The sequence below is a fragment of the Moschus berezovskii genome, chromosome 23 (assembly GCF_049115385.1).
Source record: "Moschus berezovskii isolate FMDL1 chromosome 23, NW_MosBer_1.0, whole genome shotgun sequence".
NCBI classification, from domain to species: Eukaryota; Metazoa; Chordata; class Mammalia; order Artiodactyla; family Moschidae; genus Moschus; species Moschus berezovskii.
In genome coordinates, this window is record NC_142482.1 from 31,346,631 (window position 1) to 31,374,390 (window position 27,760).

Here is a 27,760-nt window from a genome sequence, read left to right on the forward strand (position 1 = left end):
TCCTGAGGCACTTTGGCCAATGGCCATCTGTTGGCAAAGTGGACAGAGTCTGCCTTGGGTAGCCACCCACACGTATCATACAGCAGGTACTACCTCTACTCCCGGCCTGATGGACAACAAGCTCAGTGCACATGCTGCCCTCCTAGTCTCTCTCTGCCCCTCTTTCTGATCCTCTTCCTCCTGCCTCCTGATCTGATAAAGCAGTGAGTACCAATGTGGCAGCAAGGGCTACAGTGTCCAGATATAGCCCATGCAGGGCTATATACATTTCATATAGGACCTCTGGGGACAGATCTTAAAGCAAAGAAGTCAATGGAAGGGTGGGAACTGACTGACATCAAAAGGTAGGAGCTGATTGACAGCAGAAACAGGAAGAAGATTTGAGAACCAGTGGGTCTCTAGGCAGCTCTGACTTCCCTGTGTGATCACTGCCCGGTTTCTAATGTAGAGATCTGACTTGGCTTTGGACTATTCTTTGTGACCTACAGAGAGTTAAGGGAAGGCAAAGTCATGGGCATCCTACTCCATTAAAAAAGCATCTCTTGACTTAGCACAAGCACATTCTCTTCACATAGCTGAGAGGGTCTGGGTGCAATGAGGCAGCAGGGAGCAAAAGTCCCATTGCTTCAGGATGGGTCCTAGCTCTGAGGCCTTGGACAGGGGATCAGTCTCTTTGAGCTTCATTGCCTCATCTCTAACTTGAGAGTAATAATAGCAATAAGAGCATGTCCTTCCCCATGGAATTCAAGGAGCTAAATAAGCAAGGGCTTCAGAAGAGCATGGGCTTCCCTGATGGCTCAGACAGTAAAGAATCTACCTGTAATGTGGGAGGCCCAGGTTTGAGGCTTGGGTTGAGAAGATCCCTAGGAGAAGGAAATGGTAGCCCACTCGAATATTCTTGCCTGGAGAATTCCATGCACATAGGAGCCTGATGGGCTGCAGCCCATGGGGTGGCAAAGAGTCGGGCACGACTGAGTGGCCAACACTGTCAGTACACAATCAGAACAGTGCACAGCCATGGCTGACACTATTCAGTTTCCAAACGCATTCTCTGACTTTTGAAAATGCAGAGACAACCATGGGACCAAAGAGAACTGGGGAATGAGGGCTGATTTTTCTCCTTCATAAATCAAGTCAGCTCCCCTCTGCTTCTCCCACTTTCCTCCCCCCCCCACCGCGCCGACATCTGGCCCCCCATGAATTCCTGACATTTTCCGCCTCAAGTGCATTATATTCTGGGCATGGGGATGGACAGCTGTACCAAAAAAACAAAACCAACAAAAAAAAAAAACACCACAAACCCATGACTGCTTTTAATTCCATAGGCCATGGAGCAGGTTCTAAAGTCAAGGGTCAATATTTAAGATGACTGTAATATAATGTACATTGAGGTGACCTAGGAACAGCTGGTAGACTCACTTGCCCCTCAGATTTCTCTCCAGTGCCTATCCCAGTCCTTCACATTCCCACCGTTAGACTCCCTTCTCTGGATCCAGGGTGTCCATAGGGACCCTTATTAGGTCATGGGCAGTGCTCCCATAATGGACTATGCATTGGAATCCTGGGGCACTAGCCAACTACAGATGTCCAGGACCTCCACCTCTGAAGACCCTGATTCATAAGTGTGTGCTGGAACTTGGAAAGTGTCCCAAGTGAACTATGTAAACATGCAAGGCTGGGACACCCTGTTCTGATCGAGATCACTCCCGTCTGGGGTCAGGACCTCCAGCTTTCTCCCTCAGCTCCTGCAGAAGAATGTGGAGTACAGGCCCCAGAAAGTCACCTTGTGTCTCATGGGGATTAAATCTCTTCCTTTCTCCAAGGGACTGCATGAGGATAAAATCATGCACTCTTCTTGTTCAGGCTCTCAGTCATGTCTGACTCTTTGCGACCCCATGGACTGCATCACACCAGGCTTCTCTGTCCTTCACTATCTCCCAGAGTTTACTCAAACTCATGTCCATTGAGTCAGTGACACTATCCAACTATCTCATCCTTTGTCACCCCCTTCTCCTCCTGCCTTCAATCTTTCCCAGCATCAGGGTCTTTTCCAATGAGTCAGCTCTTCGCATCAGATGGCCAAAGTATTAGAGCTTCAGTTTCAGCATCAGCCCTTCCAATGAATATTCAGGGTTGATTTCCTTTAGGATTGACTGGTTTGATCTCAAGGGACTCTCAAGAGTCTTCTCCAGCACCACAGTTCAAAAGCATCAGTTCTTCAGCATTCAGCCTTCATTATGGTCCAACTCTCACATACGTACATGACTACTGGAAAAACCATAGCTTTGACTATATGGACCTTTGTCAGCAAAGTGATGTCTCAGCTTCTTAACATGATCTCTAGGTTTGTCATAGCTTTTCTTCCAAGGAGCATGTGTCTTTTAATTTCAAGGCTGCAGTCACCATCCGCAGTGATTTTGGAGCCTACGAAAAGAAAATCTGCCACTGTTTCCACTTTTTCCCTATCTATCTGCTATGAAGTGATGGAACTGGATGCCATGATCTGAGTTTTTTGAATGCTGAGTTTTAAGCCAGCTTTTCCACTCTCTTTTTTCACCTCATCAAGAGGCTCTTTAGTTCCTCTTCACCTTTCTGCTATTAGAGTGGCATCATCTGCATCTCTGAGATGTCAGATGAGAGACTCAAAAATGCTTCTGAAACTGTATGGACAAGAAAGGAACCATTTTAGGATAGTCTAGGAAATCAAGCCAGGAGAGGGAACAAAGGCTTGGTTGGAATATCGTCAATGTCAGGTGGAAGCAGGTGAACTTGATATAGCCGGAAGAGGAGTATATGACAGAGAGAGTATTCCAGAAAGAGTAAAATCAGGGTATCAAACATGGTGGGCTTACCACGTGGCTCAGTGGTAAAGAATCCACCTGCCAGTGCAGAGGACACAGGTTCAATCCCTGGGTCAGGAAGATCCCCTGGAGAAGGAAATGGCAACCTACGACAGTATTCTTGCCTGGGAAATCCTATGGATAGAGGAGCCTGTCAGGCTTCAGTCCATGGGGTTGCAGAAGAGTCAGACATGACTTAGAGACTGAAAAACAATAGCAATCAACCGCGGTGGGCGGAGGAGAGGCTGCTGACAGGGTGCCCTTAGGGGCTGACGAGATGATGCAGCAGCAGGAAACAAGGAAATAAATCATTTCTACAGCAAAGATGGGCTTGCTGTTTGTCAAACCTACTTCACCTTTTCCTGAAAACACAGTGGATGACACTCACGCTCCAGCCTATGGAAAGTGGGTGGAAGTGATTCGGCCACTTCTAGGGAGGGACCATGCAAACTCTGCGTGTGATCCTCCATTCTTCCCTGTGATGCTCCATCCCTTCCTCTATGTTGATCCAGTGCAGAGTCCAGCAGAGGAGGTGGCAGCCTTAGGGGGGGGCAGGACCACAGAGAAGAAGGAGCCAGAGGAGGGGAGGTCATTCACCAAACTCTGCACTGAGCTATTCTGTGAGCAAGGTGATGAGTGCATACTGACCAATAATACAATGTCTTAAACAATGAAAGCTCTAATTTACAAAAGGTGTTCATGTTCTGATCTTATTTGATCCTTACAGAAACCCCATCAGACAGATCGTATCTCTGCTGTACTCCTACAGTACTCCTGGGAGAAGAGGTCACATGACCTTCCCCACATGGCATCTCTCTCTCCCCAAAGTCCTGTGGTCCAGCCCTGCCCAGAACCCTTTATCTCCACAGGAAAAATCTGAGGCATTTGTGATAAAGCACCACAGACATATGGCTCCTTTGGTTTCCAAGGCAAAAAAACAAAGACACAGTGGATGCTAGATTTTATGATATGACTATAAAATGCCAAGAACTCAAAAGTGAAAATGAATAAAAGGCAGGTGAGGTTGTCCATCCCCCCAACAACCCACCTGCTGTGTTTCCTGGCCCTCTGCCCCCTGTCAGCTTTGGGAAGCAGAGGTGGGCAGGCAGCGGAGGGGAGCTTTGGCTGAGTCAAGAAGTCTTTATTAGTTGCCATGCCAACCTCCCAAACTGAGTTTTTAAGCAATAGTAACTGGGACATGGTTTTCACTTCCTCTGTGTTCTAGCTAATGGGTTCCCAGTTGGAGTCCATTCACTACACACTCTCCCTCCTCCATTTTCTGGGTTATCTCTAGCCTTACACTTGATTCTTACCCGCTCACTGCAGAATAATGATAAATAGAACTGGAAAACACCACGCTGAGCTCCACGGAGGTTAGCATGGGGTACAGGGTAACCAGTACCAAACTGCTGCACACCCAAGCACAGGGAGATGAACTCCCATATCAGAATACCCTCTGGGGCCAGCCAGGCTACCTACAGAAAATTAAGTACTTCTTTTAAAATTCAGTTGTCCCACAAGCAGGAGGTTAACACATGCAATCTTTCACATTTTAAATAAAAACCCCAATCACTGAGTTTGCCCCATGATCCTACTCAAACTGTCCACCCTCCCCATATCTCTTCACAGGCTTTGCCACAGCCCAGCAGAACACTGAATTCTTCTAGACACTTCCTAACCCCTTCTTGCCTCTACAACCATTATTGATGTGGTTTCCTTCGTCTGGGATGTCACATTTATTTCCTCTCTGCTTCGTCATCACCTTTGCTAAATCCTCCTGTGCCTCGTTTTTCCCTCTCACATGGGCATTTTCTAAAGCACAGCCTTTACCCACTTCTCCAAGCTCCTACCTTCAGGGAAGCCATTCTTTCAACAGCAGGAAGGAAGCACAAGTTCAAGTCCACACCCCCGACCTTTATCTCATTCTTAGCTCTGGTTTTCCAGCACTCCAATGGCCATGTGCCCTCAACTCTGGCCTGCTGTCATCTCAAACAGAACAGTTCTAAAACCTGAAGACTGCCCTCATTACCAACAGCTCCATTCTCATGGCTCTATTTCTACCCTAGATCCACCGGGTTTCCGAGTTCAAAGGAACCGTGAAGCTCAATTCATTCATCTGCACTCAATCCACTTACAACAACTTAGACAATAATGGTCAAGCCCACAGCTAGCATCCATCATTCCAGACATGGAAACCAGCCTCTCCAGAGGTGAACTGACCATGAATCTAAAGCTTGGGCCTCCCTCCTGTGTTTACACAGGCTTCTTCCAGGGCTTGCACTCATTCTGTAGCCAGATCACACTTCCCCAGCATGCTCCTCCTTTTAGCCCTGGCTTGGGTTCATGATGGTCTCCCCGCAAGGAACACTGGAGAAGCCTCCTCCCAGCCTCGCAAGGCTCTCCTTATTCATAACCAGCTTGAACAGTCATAAGAGCAAAGGCAAAAAGAGCAGCAGCTCACGAGTCTTCTCACGTCTTTTCCTTAAGCCCATAAAGCACACATAACCCAAAATGTTACACTCTGAATTTTGATAAGAGGGCATCAGACCAGATGACTTCTCAGAGGTTTGTCCCAATCAAAAACTCTGTGATTTTGTGATCGTTGAGCCCATCTTACAGGAGAGAAAGTTTTTCCTTAAAGAAAGTCGGACCTAGAATCCGGGTATTCTAACTTTGAACTCATTAGTCTTCCCACCACATTGTGCAAAGCAGTATAGGAACCATTCTAACAAAGCAGGGGCCAAATCAAGCTCCTGTTCTGGGTAGAACCCCCTGGTTACTCCACATTGCTCACAAGGGGTCAAAACTCACTCAGCTGCCATTCAAAGTCCTTTCTCACCATTGTGTTTCTATCTTATTTCCAACTGTGCCCTTCCATATACCACTCTTTTCAGCCAACCTTGAATACCCCACTCCCAGGCACTCAGTGACTCCCCATCACTCTTCAGAGCACAACTCAGGGACTTCCCTGGTGGTCCAGGGGCTAAGAATCCACCTTGCAATGCAGGGGGTGGGGGTTTGATCCCTGGCAATGCTGCAGAACAACCAAGCCCTCGAGCCACAACTGGAGAGCCCGTGTGCCGCAGTGAAGATCCTGCATGCCATAACGAAGACCCCACGCAGCCAAATAAATCAGTAAACGTATATATGTATGCCTGTTTTTTAGAAAGTTCAACTCAGGTCCTACCTCCCCGAGACTAGACCTGGAGACCTCATTTGAGCCCCATGCGTCCCTCATTTCATTGCCTACCATGCAAGCATTGCCTACCCCTCAGCTTCTAGTTCATGGGCTGCTAAGACTCCATCATCTCTGATCCCCCCTCCCAGCTTTCAGCTGTCACAGAGCCTGGCATAGAGTAGGTGGCTCCACAAACATGTTTGTTAATTGGTTAACTGATTGATGGATTGTTTTCAATCTCTTAACTCCCCACATTCTTTATCTTCTAACATTTCCTTCACACCCAGCTTCTTAAATGACTTGCCACTCCTATATCATTAAAAAAAAAAAAAATTACAGAGGAAGAGAAGCAAGTTTAAAAGAGAGGTCAAAAGCATTCCTTTCCTCCCTTCTCTGGTTTATTTAGGGTCAATCCTGGGTGACTCATGCGAATAAGCATATTTGCCTCAACCGCCTCCATCCCAAGAAATGCATACTTGCAGTGGGGAGTTAACTTTCTCTTGCCCTTTGGATCCTCCCCCAGGTAGGTTCAACCCTATTTACCCACAGTCTGAGCCAGCTGTTCTCAATCTGATGAATCTGAGGATCGCCGGGGAGAGATGCCTGGGATTCACCCCAACCTCTTGAATCTGAATCCCTAGGGACAGGGCTGGGCAAACCTGTATGAAGAAGCTTTGCAGTGACTTTTTATGCCCCAAAAGTTGAGTGCCAGTGGCCTAGCCATTGTTCACCATGAGCACTGCAATAAATATAACTCAAAGAACCTCTCCGTGCTAACAGAGTCAGAGCGGACCTCTTTCCAGAGGTTAATAACTCCATTGCTTTTTACCAGAAAGAGTTCATTTTAGTTCTGACAGCAGATTATCTATCTTATTTACCCTTAAGTATTTCACATCTCAGATCTAAGACATTCCTTGAATAAATATGGATTTCCAAAGTAGGTTGTCACTCAGGGAGCTTGCAGACACTTCCTCAGTAGTTGGAACTGACCCTTCAGAATGCCAGCAGGGTCAGATCTAAGGTGGAGACTCACCTTCAGGAAACCCATGATTAACCACTTTGCATCTTCATAAAAAAGACACCTGGGGATGGCTTCCAGGTAATAGTTTTTAAAGGTACCGGATATTGAGAGTCTATTATGTTTTCCCAATAGTCTAGATAGGTAATATGTATACGTGTGTATGTGTTTTATACTGCAAGGAGATCCAACCAGTCCATTCTAAAGGAGATCAATCCTGGATGTTCATTGGAGGGACTGATGCTAAAGCTGAAACTGCAACACTTTGGCCACCTCATGCGGCGAGTTGACTCACTGGAAAAGACTCTGATGCTGGGAAAGGTTGGGGGCGGGAGGAGAAGGGGACGACGGAGAATGAGATGGCTGGATGGCATCACCGACTCTGTGGACATGAGTTTGAGTGTACTCCGGGAGTTGGTGATGGACAGGGAGGCCTGGCGTGCTGTAGTTCATGGGGTCGCGGAGAGTCGGACACGACTGAGCGACTGAACTGAACTGAACTGAACTGAGCCATGGCTAGGCAGAGCTTGAAGGCTGCAAGCAAATGGGAACACTGCATAGAGGTTTCAGGGGTCCTCTTGGAACTAAAGGACCTGGAACTCCAAAAGCTTCTTTCCTACTGAAGGGTCAAAATTGTAGCATCTGCGGATGAGCCCGGGAGGCTCCACCTGGAACCCAGTGACAAGAAGGGGATGAAACCTGGAAGTAACACCCCCGTGGAGCTGAAAAGGGAGGGGCCAGGGCAGCACTCCCAGCGCTTTGATGCATCCTAGTCCAGCCCCTTGAGCTGTGTGGGAGCAACTACCAGAGGAATCAACACCCCTTGAGCTGGAAGAGTCTGACCATTGGTGAGCGATCTACACTCTCCTGGGGTTACATTTCTGCAGACAGTAGTTGGCAGGGGCCTCCAGCTCTTGGAGCAGCAGTCCCGTCAGAGGTGATCAGATCCAGAGACCCCTGTGCTCCGGCTCCCATCAGTCTGTGTCTCTGCACCAGCGACTTCTGGGACACATTAAGGAAGGAACGTACAAGGGCTTGGCTTCTCGCTTTTTGGGCTATCCTAGGGACAGGGGATGCTTTTGAACTGTGGTGTTGCAGAAGACTCTTGAGAGTCCCTTGGACTGCAAGGAAATCCAACCAGTCCTTTCTAAAGGAGATCAATCCTGGGTGTTCATTGGAAGGACTGATGCTAAAGCTGAAACTCCAATACTTTGGCCACGTCATGTGACGAGTTGACTCACTGGAAAAGAGTCTGATGCTAGGAGGGATTGGGGGTGGGAGGAGACAGGGACGACAGAGAGTGAGATGGCTGGATGGCATCACCGACTCGATGGACATGAGTTTGAGTGTACTCCGGGAGTTGGTGATGGACAGGGAGGCCTGGCATGCTGTGGTTCATGGGGTTGCAGAGAGTCGGACACGACTGAGCGACTGAACTGGACTGAACTGAGGGACAGGGGAACCTGGTGGGCTGCCATCTATGGGGTCGCACAGAGTCGGACTTAGCAGCAGCAGCAGCAGGCCTGCAGAGGAGATTCTACACATCTCGTTCAGTGCTCACAGCAACCTCAGGAAACAGGTATTGCCATTATCAGCATTGCACAGGCAAGACAACTGTTGCCCAGAGATGTCAGGCAGCCTGTCCTAGCTCACACAGCAGGTGACCTTCAGGGGCATTGGAAACTGCATTCTTCTACTGCATCTTCCATCACCACTACTATGGGCTCAGCGTCTGAATTTCAAAAGAAACCAAGAATTAAAAGCTTTTGACTTATCTGAATCCATGGGCTCTTTGCCCTGGGTGGAGAAAGCTACCAAACACTCCAGAGAGACAGCTCAGGTAAGCAGGGAGGCAGGGGCTGACACCACCAGCCGTGGACTTTAACATCTTCAGACCCCCAGTCCTCACTGTCACCACCTGCCAGGGTACCTGAGACTTGTATGACTCGACCTTTGACATCGGTACTCCCAGGGATGTGTTACCAGGTAAGGATGCACCGTTGACACAGCAGGGCAGATGGATTTACGTATTGCATTACTGACCAAAGAACAAAACCAGGAGAAAACAGTGGCCTAATGTGATAAAAGGAACTTCAAAACCTGATAAACCCATGACTGGCCAGGTGACCAGGCAGCCAGTGGGCAGCTGGAGTCTGAGAGGTAACACAACAAAATTTGATCCTGTCTGTTCTGGAAGTCAGATGACCATGCCACAGGTCGCCATGACTTGACTTGTGCTCTGCATCACTGTCAGAGCCTTCTGGATCACTCCATAAATGAAATGACTAGTCATTTCCATCAGACAATCAGCAGGCCTCCGTTCTGTTTCCCCTGGGGGCTGAATTGATCATTATTTACTAGACCGACCCCACACACAGACTGTTCTGGAGTCCTGCAGATAAGGGCTTTATGGTCCGTCAGCATCTGTTCACTGCAGCACTATTGGCTGTCAGCTTTCTATCAACAGCACTCCTGATGAGAATGATCAGGATGACCTGAGGCTGTTAGACGTTCTAGACATCCATCCACACTAGCAAAGCCACCGAGCTCAGTAGTGGCAAAGCTGCCTGCCAAGAGACCTGCCTCTGATCAGGACTCAGTGGCTCTACATGAGACCACCACTCTGGAGTTGCCTAGGGGTGGGGGTCAAAACACCACTTCTGGGTTCCACCTATAGAAATTGTGATATAACTAACCAGGGAGCAGCCTGGCATCAGAAGTTTTAAAAATCTCCCCCAAATTATTTGATTCTGTAGCCAAATTTGAGAACCACTGGTTTCTGTTGAAACTCAAGAGACATTAATTTCAAGTTGGGTGGCTTTGGTGACTTTCTACGTCTGGGGTCTAGGGCGGGGACTGAAGGTGGAGGTGTCGATTCGGAAGGAGGAATGCCTTGATCTAACTACACAGCACATCCTGTGTTTGTCTTCCCAAATCACTTTCTGTTTTGCTTTTATTTCCTTGTTCTTTTTTCTTTCAATAAACCACGCTCACTGCCTCTATCAACTCTAACCTGTTGTCCTCCCTTTGTGATCAAAGTCCCAGCTGTGTATGATCTCATTTATTCTCAAAATAGCCCTGTGAGTGAGGAAGCAGCCAGGCCATTGTTCCCTAAGGCAAATCAGGGACCTGCAGATCAAGAAAGGTTCTATCTGCCATGGGACTCACATCCTTATCGAAGTCAATGTGTTCTCAGCAATTTTCAACTTACACAATGTTTTCCTTTATTTGTTCCCGTGGCATCCTTGCAGCCAGTCTGTGGTGACAGCATTTTCATAACCAGGGTGACCACACGTTCTCATCAACTCCAGGTGACACCTGCTGTCCCAGACTACTGGAAGTACCTTCTTTCTCTCTCAGGAGTTTGGACAATAAAAGATAAGGGCACTTTATTTATAACTACCCTCTTGTTTTAAGAGGGGGGATGCTGAGATTCATAGAAACTTGTTCAGAGTCACTTGGCCAACAAGAGGCAGAGACAAGATTTGAATGCAATTCTCTATCCCCTCTGCCCCATTCACATTTGTTGGGAAATGAGAATCAGAGCTGTCCGACTCAAACCTTTCTTATTATAGATGAAGAAACTAAAAATGTTGGGTCAATGATCTCTTAAAACATCCCCATGAGATGGCTTCCCTGGTCGTCGGTCCAGTGACTGGGAATCCGCCTTGCAGTACAGGAGACGCCACTTCAATCCCTGGTCCGGGAGGATCCCATATGCTCACATGCCTCAGAGCAACTAGGTCCACGTGGCACAACTGCTAAGCGTGTGCTCTAGAGCCTGGGAACCACCACTTCTGAGCCCACGTGCTGCAACTACTGGGGCCTGTGCTCTGCAACAAGAGAAGCCACTGCAACCAGAAGCCCTCGCACGGCAATGAAGAGTGGCCCCCACTCCCGAAGCTAGAGAAAGCCCTCGTGCAGCAACAACGACACACCAAAACCAAAAAAAAAAAAAAAAAATTTAATAAATAAATAAATCTTAAAAAAGAAATCCCCATTAGAATGTTCCCTGGAAGGGAAAGACTTGGAGTACCGAGCAGGGATGGGTGGGAGCCTTGATAGCGGTCCATGACCACATCAGAATGGACTGGAGAAGGAAATGGCAACCCACTCCAGTATTCTTGCCTGGAAAATCCCATGGACAGAGATCTACAAAATTCCTGGCGGACTACAGTCCATGGGGTCACAAAGAGTTGGACACAAAGAGTTGGACACAACTGAGTGACTAACACATTAGAATGGATTAGTAAATTACCAGCAAGTGTCATCTTAGAAACACTTGAAAGGCTGACTTGGCAAAAGAAGGGACAAGGCCTGACATATGGGTATTTGAGAAAGAGTAAAAAATTCAGAGTCTAAACTGCTAGTTGAGGGCTGGATCTGAATGTTATTTACTGCTATCTGCTTCTGAACATTTCACGGATGCTCTCTGAGCATCTGAGTTTTTCAGCCATAAAATGGGATGTTTCCTGAGGTTGTGACAGGGAGAGCAAATTGCAGTTGCAAAAGTGTTCTCTCAGCAGCATGTCTCAAGAGGTCCCTGGGAGCCACGTGTCATTTGTTTTCATCACTTTTTACCTGTGAATCAAGGCTCATGGATCAAGGAAGCTGGGGATCCAATGAGATAAGGTATTTGAATGTGCTTCCTAAGTCCTAAAATGCCACCATTTATTATTATAAAAAGCAGCAGCAGTGGGAACAGACAATGATCACCAATAGATGTGGCATAGAATCTATCGTACGTCCTTGAAACTCTCACGATAATGAACGTTTTGAGTGACACACAGAAGGCTTTCCTGGTGGCTCAGTCGGTAAAGAGTCTGCCCGCAATGCTGGTGACCTGGGTTTGATCCCTGGGTTGGCAAGATCCCCTGGAGAAGGAAATGGCAACCCACTCCAGAATTCTTGCCTAGAGAATTCCACGGACAGGGGAACCTGGTGGGCTACAGTCCATGGGGTCACAAAGAGTCAGACACAAGTGAGTGACTAACTTTTGCTTTCACTTTTCCCAGGGGACAGGCCAGGTTTGGAGGGGGGTGGGTCTCTTCAAGGGAGTGTTGAAGATGACCACATCACAACACTTCCTGGGTGAGGAGAGCCTGCCTGGAAGGCTTCCTAGAAACCAACCTCACTGGGCCTGCAGAAATCACCTCAAATACCTGAAGCCTTCCACAAGGCCTTTCTTCTGATGGGACTCCTACAGCTACGAGACATGATAAACTATGGAAATACCTGATTCTGTAAATAAAGACATGGCTGGCTGCCTGGGCAGTGTCTTTATTTCACAATTATTTTTAGCCTTTACTTGCCCTCGTAAATGATCACTACTAACCAGAAGCTCAAAAAGGGGGTGGGGGAATCAAAAGAGCTTTCCTATCTGATTTTTTGTTCCCCATCAACTTGGTTTCTGTGCTGACCAAGAAGGCCTGCCTGGCTCTCATGGATTGCTTTCCTTTAGGAAGAAAAAAAAAAAAAATGACAACACAGGTACTTTAGAATTCTTGTGGGCACTGGGGGCTGCTAAGTGAGCTTTTCATACAAATGGAGAAAACCGCCAAGTTGCCAACATGAAACTCAGAAGGTGCGGGTAGAATGGGCTTCTCACTTAGGAGCAGGGCAAAGGGCTCTTTTGGTTCTAAAAGAGTCAATTTGTGTTTCAAATAGCTTTCAGGAACTTGACACTGTGAAACTACCTGCTCCCAGGGAATCTGAGAAAGTCCTAGAATAGCTTTCTTCAAGAAGAACAGCAAGACTCCTTGCTCTGTGAAAGCTCTCCGTATTCGCTCCCTTAGACCGAAGGCCTGGATGCCGGGGGTCAGGGCAGCCCTGGCCAGCTCTGAGTCCAATGCTGCCCAGCCTGGGAGGACATGACCTCTTTCACTACCTGGGTCTGCCAGAGAGCCTGAAAATCCTTCCCAGAGGGGTCCCAGAAACCAAATGAGGGTCACGGTGACGGAAGCCACATTTGGGGGAAGAGAAATAGGTCCAGGAAAGTTGTCTCACTAAAAAACAAACGTAATGTCTATGCATAATTTTGCAAAAAAAAAAAACCCAAATGTAAGGCCCAGCTGAAATATTTAACAAAACTTTGTGGTAGGCTGGGCCAACTGAAACTACTTTTCCAGTGTAAGATGAGTCACAGCTCGTTTATTATTTTTTAATAAAATAAATAAAAATTACTGAAGACCAAAAGGTTGCTATCAGGGTCATGTAGATCTTACACTTCCTGCGAAAATCTATTTGTTTATTTAGTTTGTAGATAAGGATCGTTTGACCAAAACAAATTTAAAAGGCATGTATATTTCCATACATTTCCCCATGTATAAAGGGAAATATACATGTCTTTTAAATTCAGCCAGAACAGGCACCAAGTTCTCTTCCTTTCTCAGTTACCTGTATATTTCTAGGGAAACTGCATTCTAAGATGTTTGGTTTTTTTTGAGTTTTCCCCTCTTTTGTGAAAGTTCTCACCGCTCAGGCAGCCTGCCGGCGGCTGCCCCTCCCCCAAGCCCTGGCGACTCTGCACCGCCCTGGAGACAACTCTTCTGCGCTCAGGTTTCTCGGCTTCTGGAGGACCTATCAAATGTTTCTTTCTTATTACACTGGAGGACCGGGAAACGGTGCATCAGCCTCCATCCTTCCTCCTCCAGGTTGCAAAGGAAGTGTAGCAGCTTTTGACGTTAGACTGTTTCGGCGCAGGGAGCGAGGGGACTTAACGAATTCCCCCCCACCCCGTGCCCCCACCTCCCTGTCTGCTTCAGGTCACCCTTTGCATTTCCTGATACAACCCCGCGGAAACATGATTATGACACTAATAATAATGTAGGCGAGTGGAGTGTTTGCTTTCCGCCTTCCAGATCACAGAACAAGAACACATTTGTTCCCTTTTGCTTTTCTTTTAATAAAGTAAAAGAGAAAAAGGAGGTTTTAAGAAATGTTATTTCTACTTTGCCAAAGATCATATTATTAATAATGCTTTCTTTTCTCCCTCTTCCTTCCCCTCACCTCCCCGCCTTTTTAGAAGAAAGCTTCATGAGTCCAGCCAGGTTCCTGCCCTCACCCGGCACCCGAAGATGCCCTTCAGGACAAACCAAAATCGCGCGTAGGCAGGGTGACCTCCGGTCCTGCGGCAGGTTTGACAAACTCTCGGAGAAGACAGCCACCTGCCAGAATGCACCTGACTCCGTCCCGCCCGGGAGCCCCGAAGCGAGGCTCCGGTTTGCAGGAAGGCCACCCCGGGGACCGCCAGGGCCAGGCTGCGCTCCCTGGGGAGGGTCGGGCGTCCCAGAGCGCTCGGCGCCCGGGCACGTGAGCCGCGATCCCGGCTGGAGGCGCAGCAGGTGCGGCGGCGCTGGGACGCCGACCTACCTTCACGAAGAGCTCGATCTCGGGGTCCCGGTCGTCCCCGTTAGCTGTCGCCGCGTCCGTCATGCCGTCTGCGCCCGGGGCCAGCGTCCCGGGCCGGGGAGGCGCCACCTCTGCGGCGCCCGGGCCAGCGCTCCTGCCGCCGCTGCTGCTGCTGCCCGGGGGGGCCCCCTGCGGAGGCCGTTTATTTATCTAGTTGCTTTAATCTATTTCCCCAGCCGGTGACAGCGGCGCCTGAGGGATCGGTGTTCCGGGCGATCGCCAGGAAAGGAGAGAAGCCAGGAGAGGGCAGAGGACGAGGCGGAAAAGGTGGCCTCGGGGATGTGCGGCAGGTCCCGGGAGCAACAAGTGCCGCGCGCCGGGAGGTGTCACAGGATCCGCGCGGGGCGGCGATCCTGCGGCCGCCGCCCGCGCCCAAAATAGCCGGCGCCGCGGGGCGGGGTCAACCCGGCGGGCGGGAGGGGCTCCGGGCGAGCGCGGCCCCCGCCCCGCATCCCAGGCCCTGCGGGGCGCGCCGTGGACCAGCGCCGCCGCACCGCCGCTGGGGCAGGAGGATGTTCTGGGAAAGATAAAGGGGTAAGAAGTGTGAGAGGAGGCGGGGGAGGTTGAGAGAGAAAAAGAGATGGCTTTAAGCCTTGCGTTTCATTTAATGAAGCATCAGCTCCTCCAAGTTAACTCTCCTACCAGCCCTTTCCACTAGGAAACCCCCTTCCTGGCTTAGGGATGCTCAGAGTGGAGAGGAGCTATGGGGAGCCGGGAACAGAACGGAAGGACCCTGAAAACTGTGCATTTGCCATCCTCGTGCGGGATAGGTTAGAGTAGGACTGGGGGAGGAGGAGCAGGGAAGGGCAGGAAGCTGTGTAAGGTAGAGAGGTGAGCCTGCCGGGTCAGGATACGGGTCCTTTAACCTCTGGGCTGTTTTTCTTTCCCCTTCTTTCATTTTGTTTTTTTCTTTGGCTTTCTCCTTTTTGTTTGTTTGTTTTCTATTTTTATTTTCTTTATTTTCTTTTTTTTAATGACATAGAATATGCATATGGGCTTCCCTTGTGGCTCAGCTGGTAAAGAATCCGCCTGCGATGCGGGGGACCTGGGTTTGATCCCCAGTTTGGGAAGATCCCTGGAGAAGGGAAAGGCTACCCACTCCAGTATTCTGGCCTGGAAAAGTCCATGGACTATACAGTCCATTTACTTTGCCCACCCGATGCGAAGAACTGACTCACTGGAAAAGACCCTGATACTGGGAAAGATTGAAGGCAGGAGGAGAAGGGGACGACAGAGGATGAGGTGGTTGGATGGCATCACCAACTCGATGACATGAGTGTGAGTAAGCTCCAGGAGTTGGTGATGGACAGAGAAGCCTGGTGTGCTGCAGTCCATGGGGTCTCTAAGAGTCCAACAGGACTGAGTGACTGAACTGAACTGAATATGCATATGGAAAAATATTCACATCGTAAGTGGATGTAAGTTCAATATATTTTCACAATCTGAACTCATCCATGAAACCAACACCAGAGAAAGAGGTAAAATGTTAGCTTCTCACCTAGAAGTTCATCCTGGTCTCTCCTCTCTAGCTCTCCTCCTTCTCACGGCTGTCACCCACCTAGGTTTAACTTATTATCCCGACTTGTAATAACAGCACAGGTTAGCTTTGCCTGGAATCTTACCATAAGCGCAGTATATACTCCTTGGCGTTTGGCTTCTTTTGTGTTCACCACTACGTTGGTGAGATTTATCCATTCTGCAGTGTGTAGGTGAAAGTCACCCATTTTTGTTGCCACAAGTTATTTATCCATTTGCCCTCTGATGGATATTTGCATAGTTTTTAGTTAATGACTTCCATGGGGCTGCTATGAACATTCTATCAAGCATCCTTTCACAATCCGTGGACACTTTTTGTTGGCTATATACTCAGGAATGGGATTGCTTGTTTCTAGAACATTAGAACGCTCTTCTCGAGTAAGCACTGCCAGGGGGTTTTCCAATATGGCTGTACCAATTTACATTCCCATCCTCCATTTCTTTTAAAAACAGGTGCTAAGTCTTCTGTATCTGAAATCTGGTCAACTTCTGTTTGTGTTCTTTGCCTTCTCTAGCTGATCCTGTCTGTGCTCTGTCCTGCCTGACTTATAAATACATATTTGTTACATGATTTTCTAAGAAAAAATTAATCACTTATAAAAGTAAGTAACAGTACTTATTAGGTACCAGGCAAAAAATGCTAAACACTCTTCATGTCTTAACTTATTTCATCTTTATAGATAGTGTTATTGTCCCAATTTTACAAGTGGGGAAACTGAGGCATATTTATTAATATTTAAGTCATTTGCCCCTAGTCATTCAGCTAGGAAATGATGGAATCAGGATTTGAACCCAGACAGACTAAGCCTATGCTCTCAACTATTCTCATCGCCTCTCTCAAACTTTGTGCACACTGGGTAAGGCACTTTGGGAAACAAAGGCACTGTGCTGGTCTTAATGGAGATTAAATCTATTTTAGGAGAATATGCCCATGTAAAGAAAAACTCAGACTGCCACCGAATTGGGTAGATGAAAGGGCTATGTAAGTCAGCTTGCTGAGAGATTATTCATCATCATTGGTGTGGCCAGAAAGAAAGATCTCATAGAGCAGAAGAAACTACAGCTGCAACTTCGTGAATGGCAGGCATCTGACTGGCAGAGAAGATGGCAAGGTGTCCTGACCACCATTTATGACAGGTTGTTTCCCCATAAACTCCAAGTGCAAATGTCTCCTGCTCATCTAATGAAACAGTCACCAAGCCCAACTTGCAACCCTCATGGTACCCTACAGCTTAATCAAGGTGAGGCTTAATTGCTGTCCTCCTCGGTTTCGGGCTTACATCACCAAAGCCTTTAGCTGTCACCTTCACAGCTGTACATTCCAAGCCAGTGACTGCATACCCTGGGAAAGACAAGGTTAGAGAGGGAGACTGCTACCTTCACTGCCTGCCACACAGACTCATCACTTTCCTGTTCTGGACTGTGGACAATATTTGCAATAGTAATTGACAGAGGTAAATGAAATTTTATGCTAAAGTGCCTTTGAGAGCTTTTTAATTTTCCTGAATGAAGATGCTTTACACATGTGGTTATTTTCTTGGCTATGAGCTTAACAATATGTGGTATGACCTCTATTTCCCCCTAATCCCAAACCTAGCAGAGTTAGCTTTTTTAAAAAAACAACAACATTATTTGCTTATTTTATTTTTGGCTGTACTGGGTCTTTGTGGCTGCACACAGGCTTCCTCTAGTTGTGGTAAGCGGGAATTACTCTTCCTTGTGCTGCATGGGCTTCTCATTGTGGTGGCTTCTCTTGTTGCAGAGCACAGGCTCTAGGTGCATGGGCTTCAGAAGTTGCAGCACGGGGCTCAGAAGTTGTGGCCCACGGGCTTAGTTGCCCTGAGACAGGTGGGACCATCTTGGACCAGGAATCGAACTTGTGTCCCCCTGCATTGGCAGGCGAATTCTCTTCCACTGGACCTCCAAGGAAGTCTGAGAGTTAGCTTGTATTTCATCTTCTCCAAATATCTACCACCTACTGAAAAATGGAACAATTCCTTTTTAATTTCTAGATGCCTCCCACATGGACATCCCTGTAGATAACTGATAGTTTTGATATTATAAACTTTCATTTAATAAAAAAAATTCTGCTCTGGTTATAAAATACTTCTGGCATATTTCTAGTTTTTAACTCCACATTCTGTTTCATTTCACAAGAAAAAGACTTCTTTTTTTTTTTTTATAAAATGACTATCCTTTCACATCAAAGTATAATTGTTTAGGCAATTCTACCTTTCTTCAGAGAAAAGCACTTCTCTGATCATATAGACTGTATTTCTAGTAATCATAGTTTCATAAACTTGTTGCAAGTTTTGGATAAATCCTTATTAGGCAAGCACTTCCGGAGAAGGCAATGGCAAGCCACTCCAGTACTCTTGCCTAGAAAATCCCATGGATGGAGGAGCCTGGTGGGCTGCAGTCCGTGGGGTCGCTAAGGGTCAGATACGGCTGAGCGACTTCACTTTCACTTTTCACTTTCACACATTGGAGAAGGAAATGGCAACCCACTCCAGTGTTCTTGCCTGGAGAATCCCAGGGACGGGGGAGCCTGGTGGGCTTCCGTCTATGGGGTCACACAGAGTCAGACACGACTGAAGTGACTTAGCAGTAGCAGCAGCAGCAGGCAAGCACTTCAAAAACATAACCAGTGCTCACTTTAGCAGCACATATACTAAAACTGGAATGACACAATGAAGATGAGAATGGACCCAATGAAAAGATGATGGGCACATCTGTGTAACACGCATATTTTTGTATGATTGCTGACATAAAAAATTTTATCTGACTGGGTTTTCAATATGTTCATATTCAATGATATGACAGAAACATGAAGGCAAAGGAATTTATATAGCTGTCATATCTCTATATGTCACTTGAAGTGGCAAACTATGAACTCTAAGCAGATTAAGAAAAGTCAGGTATGCATGTGGTAACCACTCCTAAACAACAGCTATAAAACTTACACGAAGAGAGATGGTTTTTAAAAAAAAAGTAAGTTAAAGTGTAATGGCAAGAAATACTCAAATAATCTAAAAGGAAAGAAAAAGAAAGCAAACAGAAAACTAATCATACAATGGCACACTTAAATCTAAACATTTCAATACTTAAATTTAAATGGTCTAAATACAACTAAAAGTTGGAGATCGGGGATTTCCCTGGTGGTCCAGAGGTTAGGAGTCTGCCTTGCAGGGGATGTGGGTTTGATCCTTGGTCTGGGAGGATCCCATGTACCACAGGCAGCTGGACACAAGTATGGCAGCACATGGACCCCGGGGCCCACACACCACAACTAGAGAATCTGTACGCTGCAAGGAAAGATCCCACATGACACAAGAAATATCCCACGTGCTGCAACTAAAACCTGACAGTGACAGTGAAGTCATTCAGTCATGTCCAACTCTGTGACCCCGTGGACTGTAGCCCACCAGGCTCCTCCGTCCATGAGATTCTCCAGGCAAGAATACTGGAGTGGGTTGCCATTACACAGCCAAATAAATAAATACTTTTAAAAGCTGGAGACTTTTGGATTGGATTAAAAACAAACCAACCAAGATCCAACTATGTGCTGTTACAGAATCTCACTTCAAATGTAAGCAGATGGGGAAAAAATACCATGCAACTGCTAATCAAAAGAAAGTCACTATATTAACATCAAACAAAATAGACTCCAGAAAAAGGAACTCATCATGGATAAAGAGGAATATTACATAATGATAAAAGAGTCATCAAAAGCTATAACAACCCTAAGTGTGTATGTACCTAATAACAGAGATTCAAGATACATAAAGCAAAAGTGATAAAACTGAAGGAGGAAAAAGACAAACAAGCAATTGCATTTGGAGGCTAAAACCCTCCTCTGTTAGAAATTGATAGCAGAACAAGACAAAAAGTCAGCAAGAGTATAGAAGACGTAAAAATAACACTATCAAACAATTTGACCTAATAAACATTCCCACACAACAGAATACATACCATTTGCAAGTACGCAGGGGACAGTCACCCTAATAGACCATATTCTGAGTTACAAAACAAACCTTAATCTTGTTAAAAGAATGGAATCTTACACATACATTCTCTGACCATAAAATAATCAATTAGACCAATAGTGAAGTTATATGGAAAGCCCTTAAATGTTTGAAAATTAAGCAATACACTCTAAGAAATTCACTGGTTAAGAAGCCTCAAAAATAATTAGAAAATATTTTGAACTAAATACAAATGAACACTGCTGCTGCTCAGTTGCTCAAGTCAGGTCAGACTTTTTGTGACTCTATGGACTGTAGCCCACCAGACTTCTCTGCCCATGGGATTTTCCGGGCAAGAATAATGGAGTGGGTTGCCATCTTCTCCTCCAGGGGATCTTCCCAACCCAGGAATTGAACCTAGGTCTCCTGCATTGGGAGGTGGGTTCTTTACCACTGAGCCACCAGGGAAGCTCACAAATGAACATAGAATCTATCAAAATTTGTGAGATTCAGGTAATTCAGTACTTAGGAAGAAATTTATATGAGAAATGTTCTTTTTAGAAAAGAATAAAGGTTTCAAATCAATAATCTAAACTTCTATCTTAAAAAATTAGAAAAAGAAGAGCCAGCTAAACACCAAGGAAATCAGGGAACCCCACCTCCACCCCTGGTCCATGGAAAAATTGTCTTCCATGAAGCCGGTCCCTGGTGCCAAAAATGTTATAAAAGATCAACACAATTAATAAACTTCTAGCTATATTTATCTTTTATACAAGATAAAAACGTATATATTATTATGAAACAACGATCATCTTTGTAAGGATATCAATATCTTACCCAATGCCAGGGTATATCATTAGTTTCAAGTTCAAACCTTTAGGTACCTAATGACATTTAGTTGAATTCACTCTTTCTGCCCAAGGTAGCTATTTACATAGGAATCGGTTTCTTTCACCCTTACATTCTCTACAGAGGATCTTTTGGACAATCTCAAGGGCTTTGGTTTCAAGCTGAGGGGACCAGCAGATTTTTATCACAGTTGCTAAAAGCCCCAGTTGTATTGTGTCTTTGCGGGAGGACCAAGTGAATGTAGCCAGAGAGAGGTGAGTCCTTCCACTTGTGTGAGGTCACAGGTTGGGCTGTGAGGAGGATGGGGTGGGTTCCTAGTTCTGTTCCTTTATAATCTAACATTTGGGTGTGCCCAGCATTGCCAGTGATCTTTGTCCTCACAGCAGTCTGCCTGCCTGTGCTCAGCAAAGGGAGAGGCCAGGGAGTAGGCTGGACTGAAGCCAAGAGGCCTTGTCAACAACTGTCATTCATCCCGTTGGTTCACTCACTACTCATCCTTCCACCAGGGTTTGGGGGATGCTATGCTCTTTCCACAATCCTTTGAGAACACGCAGTGTAGGTGAGCAATGAGCAGTCTTAGCGCTTGCACTATCTCTCCGTGGAATTCCTTCAAGGGTTGAGTCATGTCTTTCTCACAATAAAAGCTCCTTGAAGACAAGAATCCTCTTTTGCATCTCTTTTGCACTACCCACAGAACATAGTGGCCCCTTGTTCAGTTCAGTCGCTCAGTCATGTCCGACTCTTTGCGACCCCATGAATCACAGCATGCCAGGACTCCCTGTCCATCACCAACTCCATTTGCAAACAAACTGACTATTCCCAGTACAGTGTACATGCTCATTAAACAATGGTCAATGGGATCAGTTAATAAACAACTGTGTGTTGTTCTTTTAGCTGCTTAGTTGTGTCTGACTCTTTGTGACCAAATGGACTATAGTTTGCCAGGCTCCTCTGTCCATGGGATTCTCCAGGCAAGAATAGTGGAGTGGGTTGCCATGTCCTTCTCCAGGGAATCTTCCCAACCCAGGGATCAAACCCAGGTCTCCTGCATTGCAAAGAGATTCTTTACCATTTGAGCCCCCAGGGAAGCCCAAATAAACAACTGGCGCCTCTTTTATTCACATCCTCTTCCTCCTCTTGGACTTCTGTTCACATCATGCAAAGGCTGACCTTAGTGAAATGGCTTTACTGTGTGGTGTCTTTATAATTATTCTAATTTTGAGCTGAAACACAGGAAAGGATTCTGTAACAGTAACACTAGTTAACACTTACTAAGAGACCACCATGTGTGAGAACTCTAAATCTCTTACCAGCTCTTTTCATCTTCATAATAATCCAAGGCAGGCGCTATTAGTCTCATTTCATAAATGAGGAAGTAAAGACTTAAAGAGATGAGGAACTTGTCCAAGGTCACATAAATAATTATAAACAACATAGCTGGTACTCTGACCTAGGTCTCTCCATCATTAAAGCCTGTTTTCTTAACCTCCAACATTTTGACCACCTGATGCAAAGCACCAACTCCTTGGAAAAGACCCTGATGCAACGTTTAAATAATACTATTTATGCACATACATAATGCAGCCAACATACTGAGTGACACATAAACAAAGGACAAAAGCGCTCTTTTGTATATAAGGCAGTGCTACATTTCACAGTCAGTTTCTGACTTGATCTTTCACTTAAGATAGCTACTATCAGTATTCCGTTTTGCAGAAGAGGAAGTAGATACACATAGGTTCGTCAGGAAGCTCTAGAGCTGGGGTTTGAATCCAGGTCTGCTTGACTCCCAAATGTCTACTTTTAGTGACCTCAATAACAAAGCACTATTTAATTATTTTATTATTGCATTTAAATGCATAGAAACGTGAGAGAAGAAGAGAGAAACAGAGACAGAAAAAGGAAGCAAATGCCCAATTTAGAAGTGAAGGCTGAAGATCAGCTACTAGAACATTCAAAAACAATGCTCCCAGGTAAAGAATGGAATTTATACCCTGCAATTACCCTGACCCATGTTCGATGGCCTTCATCCTTTATCTGATTGTCTCCATGTCATTGGAGCAGCTCTTTAAGCTACATAAGGAATTATTTTCTGAAAGCCAAAGTATATTATTGAGAAAATTATAAATTCTTTCTTGGAAATAGGCAGAATTGATCAAATTGAATTGCTGTTATTATCTTTAAGGGATTTCCCTGATGGCTTTGCAGGTAAAGAATTTGCCTTCAATGCAGAAGATGCAGGAGTTGTGGGTTCCATCCCTGGGTCGTGAAGATCCCCTGGAGAAGGGCATGGCAACCCACTCCAGTATTCTTGCCTGGAAAATCCCATGGACAGAGGATCCTGGTGGGCTATAATCTGTGGAGTCACAAAGAGTCAGACATGACTGAACAAATAACACTATTATTTTAAACATCATCTGTCTTGAAAGTGGGAGCAGCAACAAAAGTCAGTTCCCGTCCTAGAATTCTAGGAATGTATGTGTATGTGAGTATTTTCTTTCTTCCTATATATTTCCTTGTGTATATCTCTCTCTCAACTTTAGGAACTCAGAGAAATAGAACATAATATTTCTGTGCATAATTAACCTGGTCAAAGCTAAGCAGGTACAGAAGAAATTTATTTCTGCTGCACAGTAATAAGTGATTCTCTTTAATCTATATTCAGAGTGGAAGATTTAATTCTATTTTTGTCATATATTTTCTCCAATCTTGTGCAGTCTTTTTAATCTGCCAGGAAGATTAACCCTACTCCCACAAAGCTTGGACAGAAAAATCTTAGAGTATTGCCTTGAATTGTTTCAATTTCCTTCTTCCAGGGAGAAGACAGAAAGCACTTCAAATATCTCACTCTAGTTAAATTCAGCAAATATGCCCTTGTTGGCTTGTCTGTGCCAGGCACTGCCTTTAATCCTGAGGATGATTTTTGAAAAAGACCCAGCCCCTGTCCCATAGAACTCACAGTGCCTGAAACAAGCGTGTGTGTGTGTGTAGGGGGTGCTCCCGTTCTTCAGCCCTTCTAGTTGAGTAGATATAATGTGTTCTGTTGTTGTTCAGTTGCTAAGTTTGTGTCTGACTCTTTTGTGACTCCTGGCTAGGTTTCTTTGTCCATGGGATTTTCTAGGCAGGAATACTGGAGTGGATTGTCATTTCCTCCTCCAGGAGATCTTCCTGACCCAGGGATCGGACCCATGCCTCCTTCACTGGCAGGTGGATTCTTTACTGTTGAGTCACCAGGGAACCCAAGGAACATGGAATTGAAATAGATCTGATAATATTGAGAAAAGATTCTCATTGCCTACGTTTCTGTGACCAGACGGCCCTTGAATCTTTACCAGTTGATTCACAAATGAGTCCTCTTCCACTGAAATAGTCACAGCCAGGGCTACTTCATGTTCCATTCCTTTATCTATTGACTACTTATTAGACACCAAATATTCTTGGAAACACTGGATGTACCTTGGGGAACAGAACAGTTGATCATAGCCCTCGCCTGGTGGGTCTTTCAATTCGTGGTGGGAAATGGAATAAACATATAAACAATAAATAGATGTATAGTTATAAAAATTGATCAATATTATCTAGGTTACAATGCTGAAGAATCACAGTGAGGAATGAGGGAGTCTCTTTTGTAAGGTGTCTCTGAGGTAGGCCTCTATGGGAGATGATATTGAAGCCCAGATGTGATTGATAAAAAGGGGCCAGTCATGTGAAAACTGAAGGGAAGAGAGAAAGGAACAGAATGTGTGAGGGCCCTGAGGCAGAGAGAACAAAGCATTTAATGTTGAAGAACTGAAGGTCTAGCTTGAAATTCTCCATTCTATCCCTGTGTAATATGGTGGGGTCACATTTTCATCTTTTCCTAGTAATTACATTATGCAACCTTTGTAATTTCAATACCTTGTAGGAGAAACTCTGCCCACAGATTTTCATTCAGTGCAAAGTTCTAGCATGAAGAAATAATGACAGCTCCATCGGCTGTATATTGAATTTGCAGCCAATCACTGTCTGTATTGCTCTGTAATGATGCATAATTTCCTCAGTTAAACACACTTTGGAAAAGTTTGAAATACACCTCTATACGAAAGACAGACATTAATTTAAGACTCCTTTGCAATATCCACTTTTCCCCTCAAGATCCCTCCTACTTGGTTCTGCTCACTGGCTGCATCTGTCCTAGGCTAGGGGCCTTCTCAGGTGGCCCTAGTGGTAAAGAACCCACCTGCCAATGAAAGAGGTAAAGAGACACGGGTTCGATCCCTGGGTCTCAAAGATCTCTTGGAGGAGGACATGGCAACCCACTCCAGTATTCTTGCCTGGATAATCTCAGGGACAGAGAAGCCTGGCAGGCTATAGTGTGTAGGGTTGCAGACTTCGATTGCAGTCACAATTGAAGTGACTTAGCTTGCACACATGCATACCATGGGGAAGATGGTAAACCCACTTCTAAAGGCTGATATTTCATCTAACTGATTTTATGTTTTTAAAAAATGCATTGAAATTGATTTAATTAACAGTGAAACTCATTCTTATTTTTTTTAACCTTGCTCTTTTGGAATCTTGTAAACTCAGCCATTGTTACTTCTTCCTCTCATAAAATCAAGTCTCTGAGTAAACAGAGCTGAATATAACCCCAGTCACCGGTCCTCCATCAACACAGCACAGGGTTATTACGTCACTAGACACTAGACTTAATGCCCTTAACTGAGCCTCCCAATGTTTAGGGCCCAAAGGGACAAACGCTGACCTAACTTCTGTCTTCCTCACCGCACCCGGCTCCCCATGGGAAGTCATCAAATTAAAGGGCAGAGGGATGCAAAACAGCCACGCCAAAATGGTCTGGCCACATTCACTAGTCAAGGCCAACTCCTCTGCTCCTTCCATCTGGTCTCAGGGCTGGTGTGGATCCAGCCAAGTGGATGCTGAAATGGCTCAGCATCCCTCATCCCCATCCTGGGAGACTCCCAGCAGTCAGGGCTGCTCACCCCTGGGTGATCATTTACCCTGCAGTGAATAAGGCCGAAGCGGGGTCTGTCTGTGTGATAACGTAGGCACCTGCCACTAATGAAGACAAAATATCAGAACAATATAAAGGGAAGCAACTTGCTCACACTGTGCACACATATCTACACCTCTCATTTGCTGACATTTGAAGATCTGTTTGCAAATAGATGGGAAGACAATGGAAACTGTGACAGACTTTATTTTGGGGGGCTCCATAGAGACGGGGACGACAGAGAATGAGATGGCTGGATGACATCACCGACTCGATGGACATGAGTTTGAGTGAACTCCGGGAGTTGGTGATGGACAGGGAGGCCTGGCGTGCTGTGATTCATGGGGTCGCAAAGAGTCGGACACGACTGAGTGACTGAACTGAACTGAACTGATAGTCACTGCAGATGGTGACTGCAGTCATGAAATTAAAAGATGCTTGCTCCTTGGAAGAAAAACTATGAGCAACCTAGACAGCATATTAAAAAGCAGAGATAATACTTTGCCAACAAAGGTCCGTCTAGTCAAAGCTATGGTTTTTCCAGTGGTCATGTATGGATGTGAGAGTTGGACTATAAAGAAAAGTGAGCACCAAAGAATTGATGCTTTTGAACTGTGGTGTTGGAGAAGACTCTTGAGAGTCCCTTGGACTGCAAGGAGATCCAACCAGTCCATTCTAAAAGAAATCAATCCTGAATATTCATTGGAAGGACTGACGCTGGAGCTGAAACTCCAGTACTTTGGCCACCTGATGTGAAGAACTGACTCATTGGAAAAGACCCTGATGCTGGGAAAGATTGATGGCAGGAGGAGAAGGGTATGACAGAGGATGAGATGGTTGGATGGCATGCGTTTGAGTAGGCTCTGGGAGTTGGTGATGGACAGGGGAGCGTGGCATGCTGCAGTCCATGGGGTTGCAAAGAGTCAGACATGACTGAGCAACTGAACTGACTTTTTAAAAACATTTTTATGTTCACTAAAAAAACTGAGCACTAAGTATAGAGTTTCCATATACTCCCTGTCTCAACTCACACACAGCCTTCCCCATTGTCAGCATCCCGTGCCAGAGTGGTGCATTTGTTACAATCAGAGACGCTACATGGATCATCATTATCACCCAGAGCCCATAGCTGCCATTAGGGTGCATTCCTGGTGTGGTACATTCTATTGGTTTTAACAAGTAAATGAAGACATGTATCCACCACTGTAGTATCATGCAGAATCGTCTCATTGCCCTAAGCATCCTCAGTGCTCCGCCTATTCATCCCTTCCTCCTCCTGAGCCTCTGGGAACCACGGATCTTTTGACTGTCTCCACCGTTTTGCATTTTCCAGAAATGTCATGTAGATGGAATCACACAATATCAGCAGCCTTTTCAGATTGGCTTCTTATACAGAATATTATCCATATCTTTTCATGGCGTTCATTCTCTTCTTTTCACCAGCAGTGAGCACAGAGCCTCACACAGAACAGGTACTCAAATGGTATTTGTTGAGTAAATGAATTGATTAAGGAACAAATGAATGAGTGTAGTTCCTGCAGTTTTTTTGGTGACTGTGGATGGAGACCTACTCAGTGCTGGCTGTCCCTCAGGCATCGTCAAACAATGATAACATTTGCATGGGTCCTCCAAAAACATTTCTTATTTTATCATACCAGCAGTCAGGAAAAGTAGAATAGGTATGTTTCTTATTATCCCCATTTTAACATGATCAGGAAACTCAGATCCAGACAGGTAAGATAAGTCGTGCAAATTGCCTGCACTGCAGAGTGCCCGAGACAGCACTGGCCCCTGGAACTCTCTGATGTACTTTGATGTCTTCATCCCGTACAATGTCTCCCCTGAAGTCAGGCTCTGGGTCATTCAGACTAGCAAATATTCAACAAGAAATTAATTCATGTGGATATAATTGACAAGCGAGGGCTAACAGCCACCCATTCCCAATCTTGTTACTCAGGGGAGCCCATCTGC

General features: G+C 45.7%; 1 protein-coding gene and 1 non-coding gene across 3 annotated transcripts in view; one reads left to right on the top strand and one right to left on the bottom strand.

Annotated features, from left to right (window-relative positions):
- Positions 1-27,760, bottom strand: part of CLIC5 (CLIC family member 5) — a 169,582-nt gene that overhangs the window by 99,697 nt on the left and 42,125 nt on the right. The window contains exon 1 of one of the 2 annotated variants that reach the window (XM_055407222.2): positions 14,408-14,944. The exons of the other annotated variant lie outside the window; for it this stretch is intronic. Within the exon in view, the coding sequence (XP_055263197.2) occupies positions 14,408-14,470 (63 nt within the window). The 5' untranslated portion in view covers positions 14,471-14,944. Of the gene's footprint in view, positions 1-14,407; positions 14,945-27,760 lie in introns of those variants that run through there. 2 annotated transcript variants of the gene reach the window in all.
- On the top strand, positions 18,630-18,736 carry LOC129543939 (U6 spliceosomal RNA). The gene has a single exon (XR_008683390.2). It is a non-coding gene; the product is annotated as a U6 spliceosomal RNA (small nuclear RNA).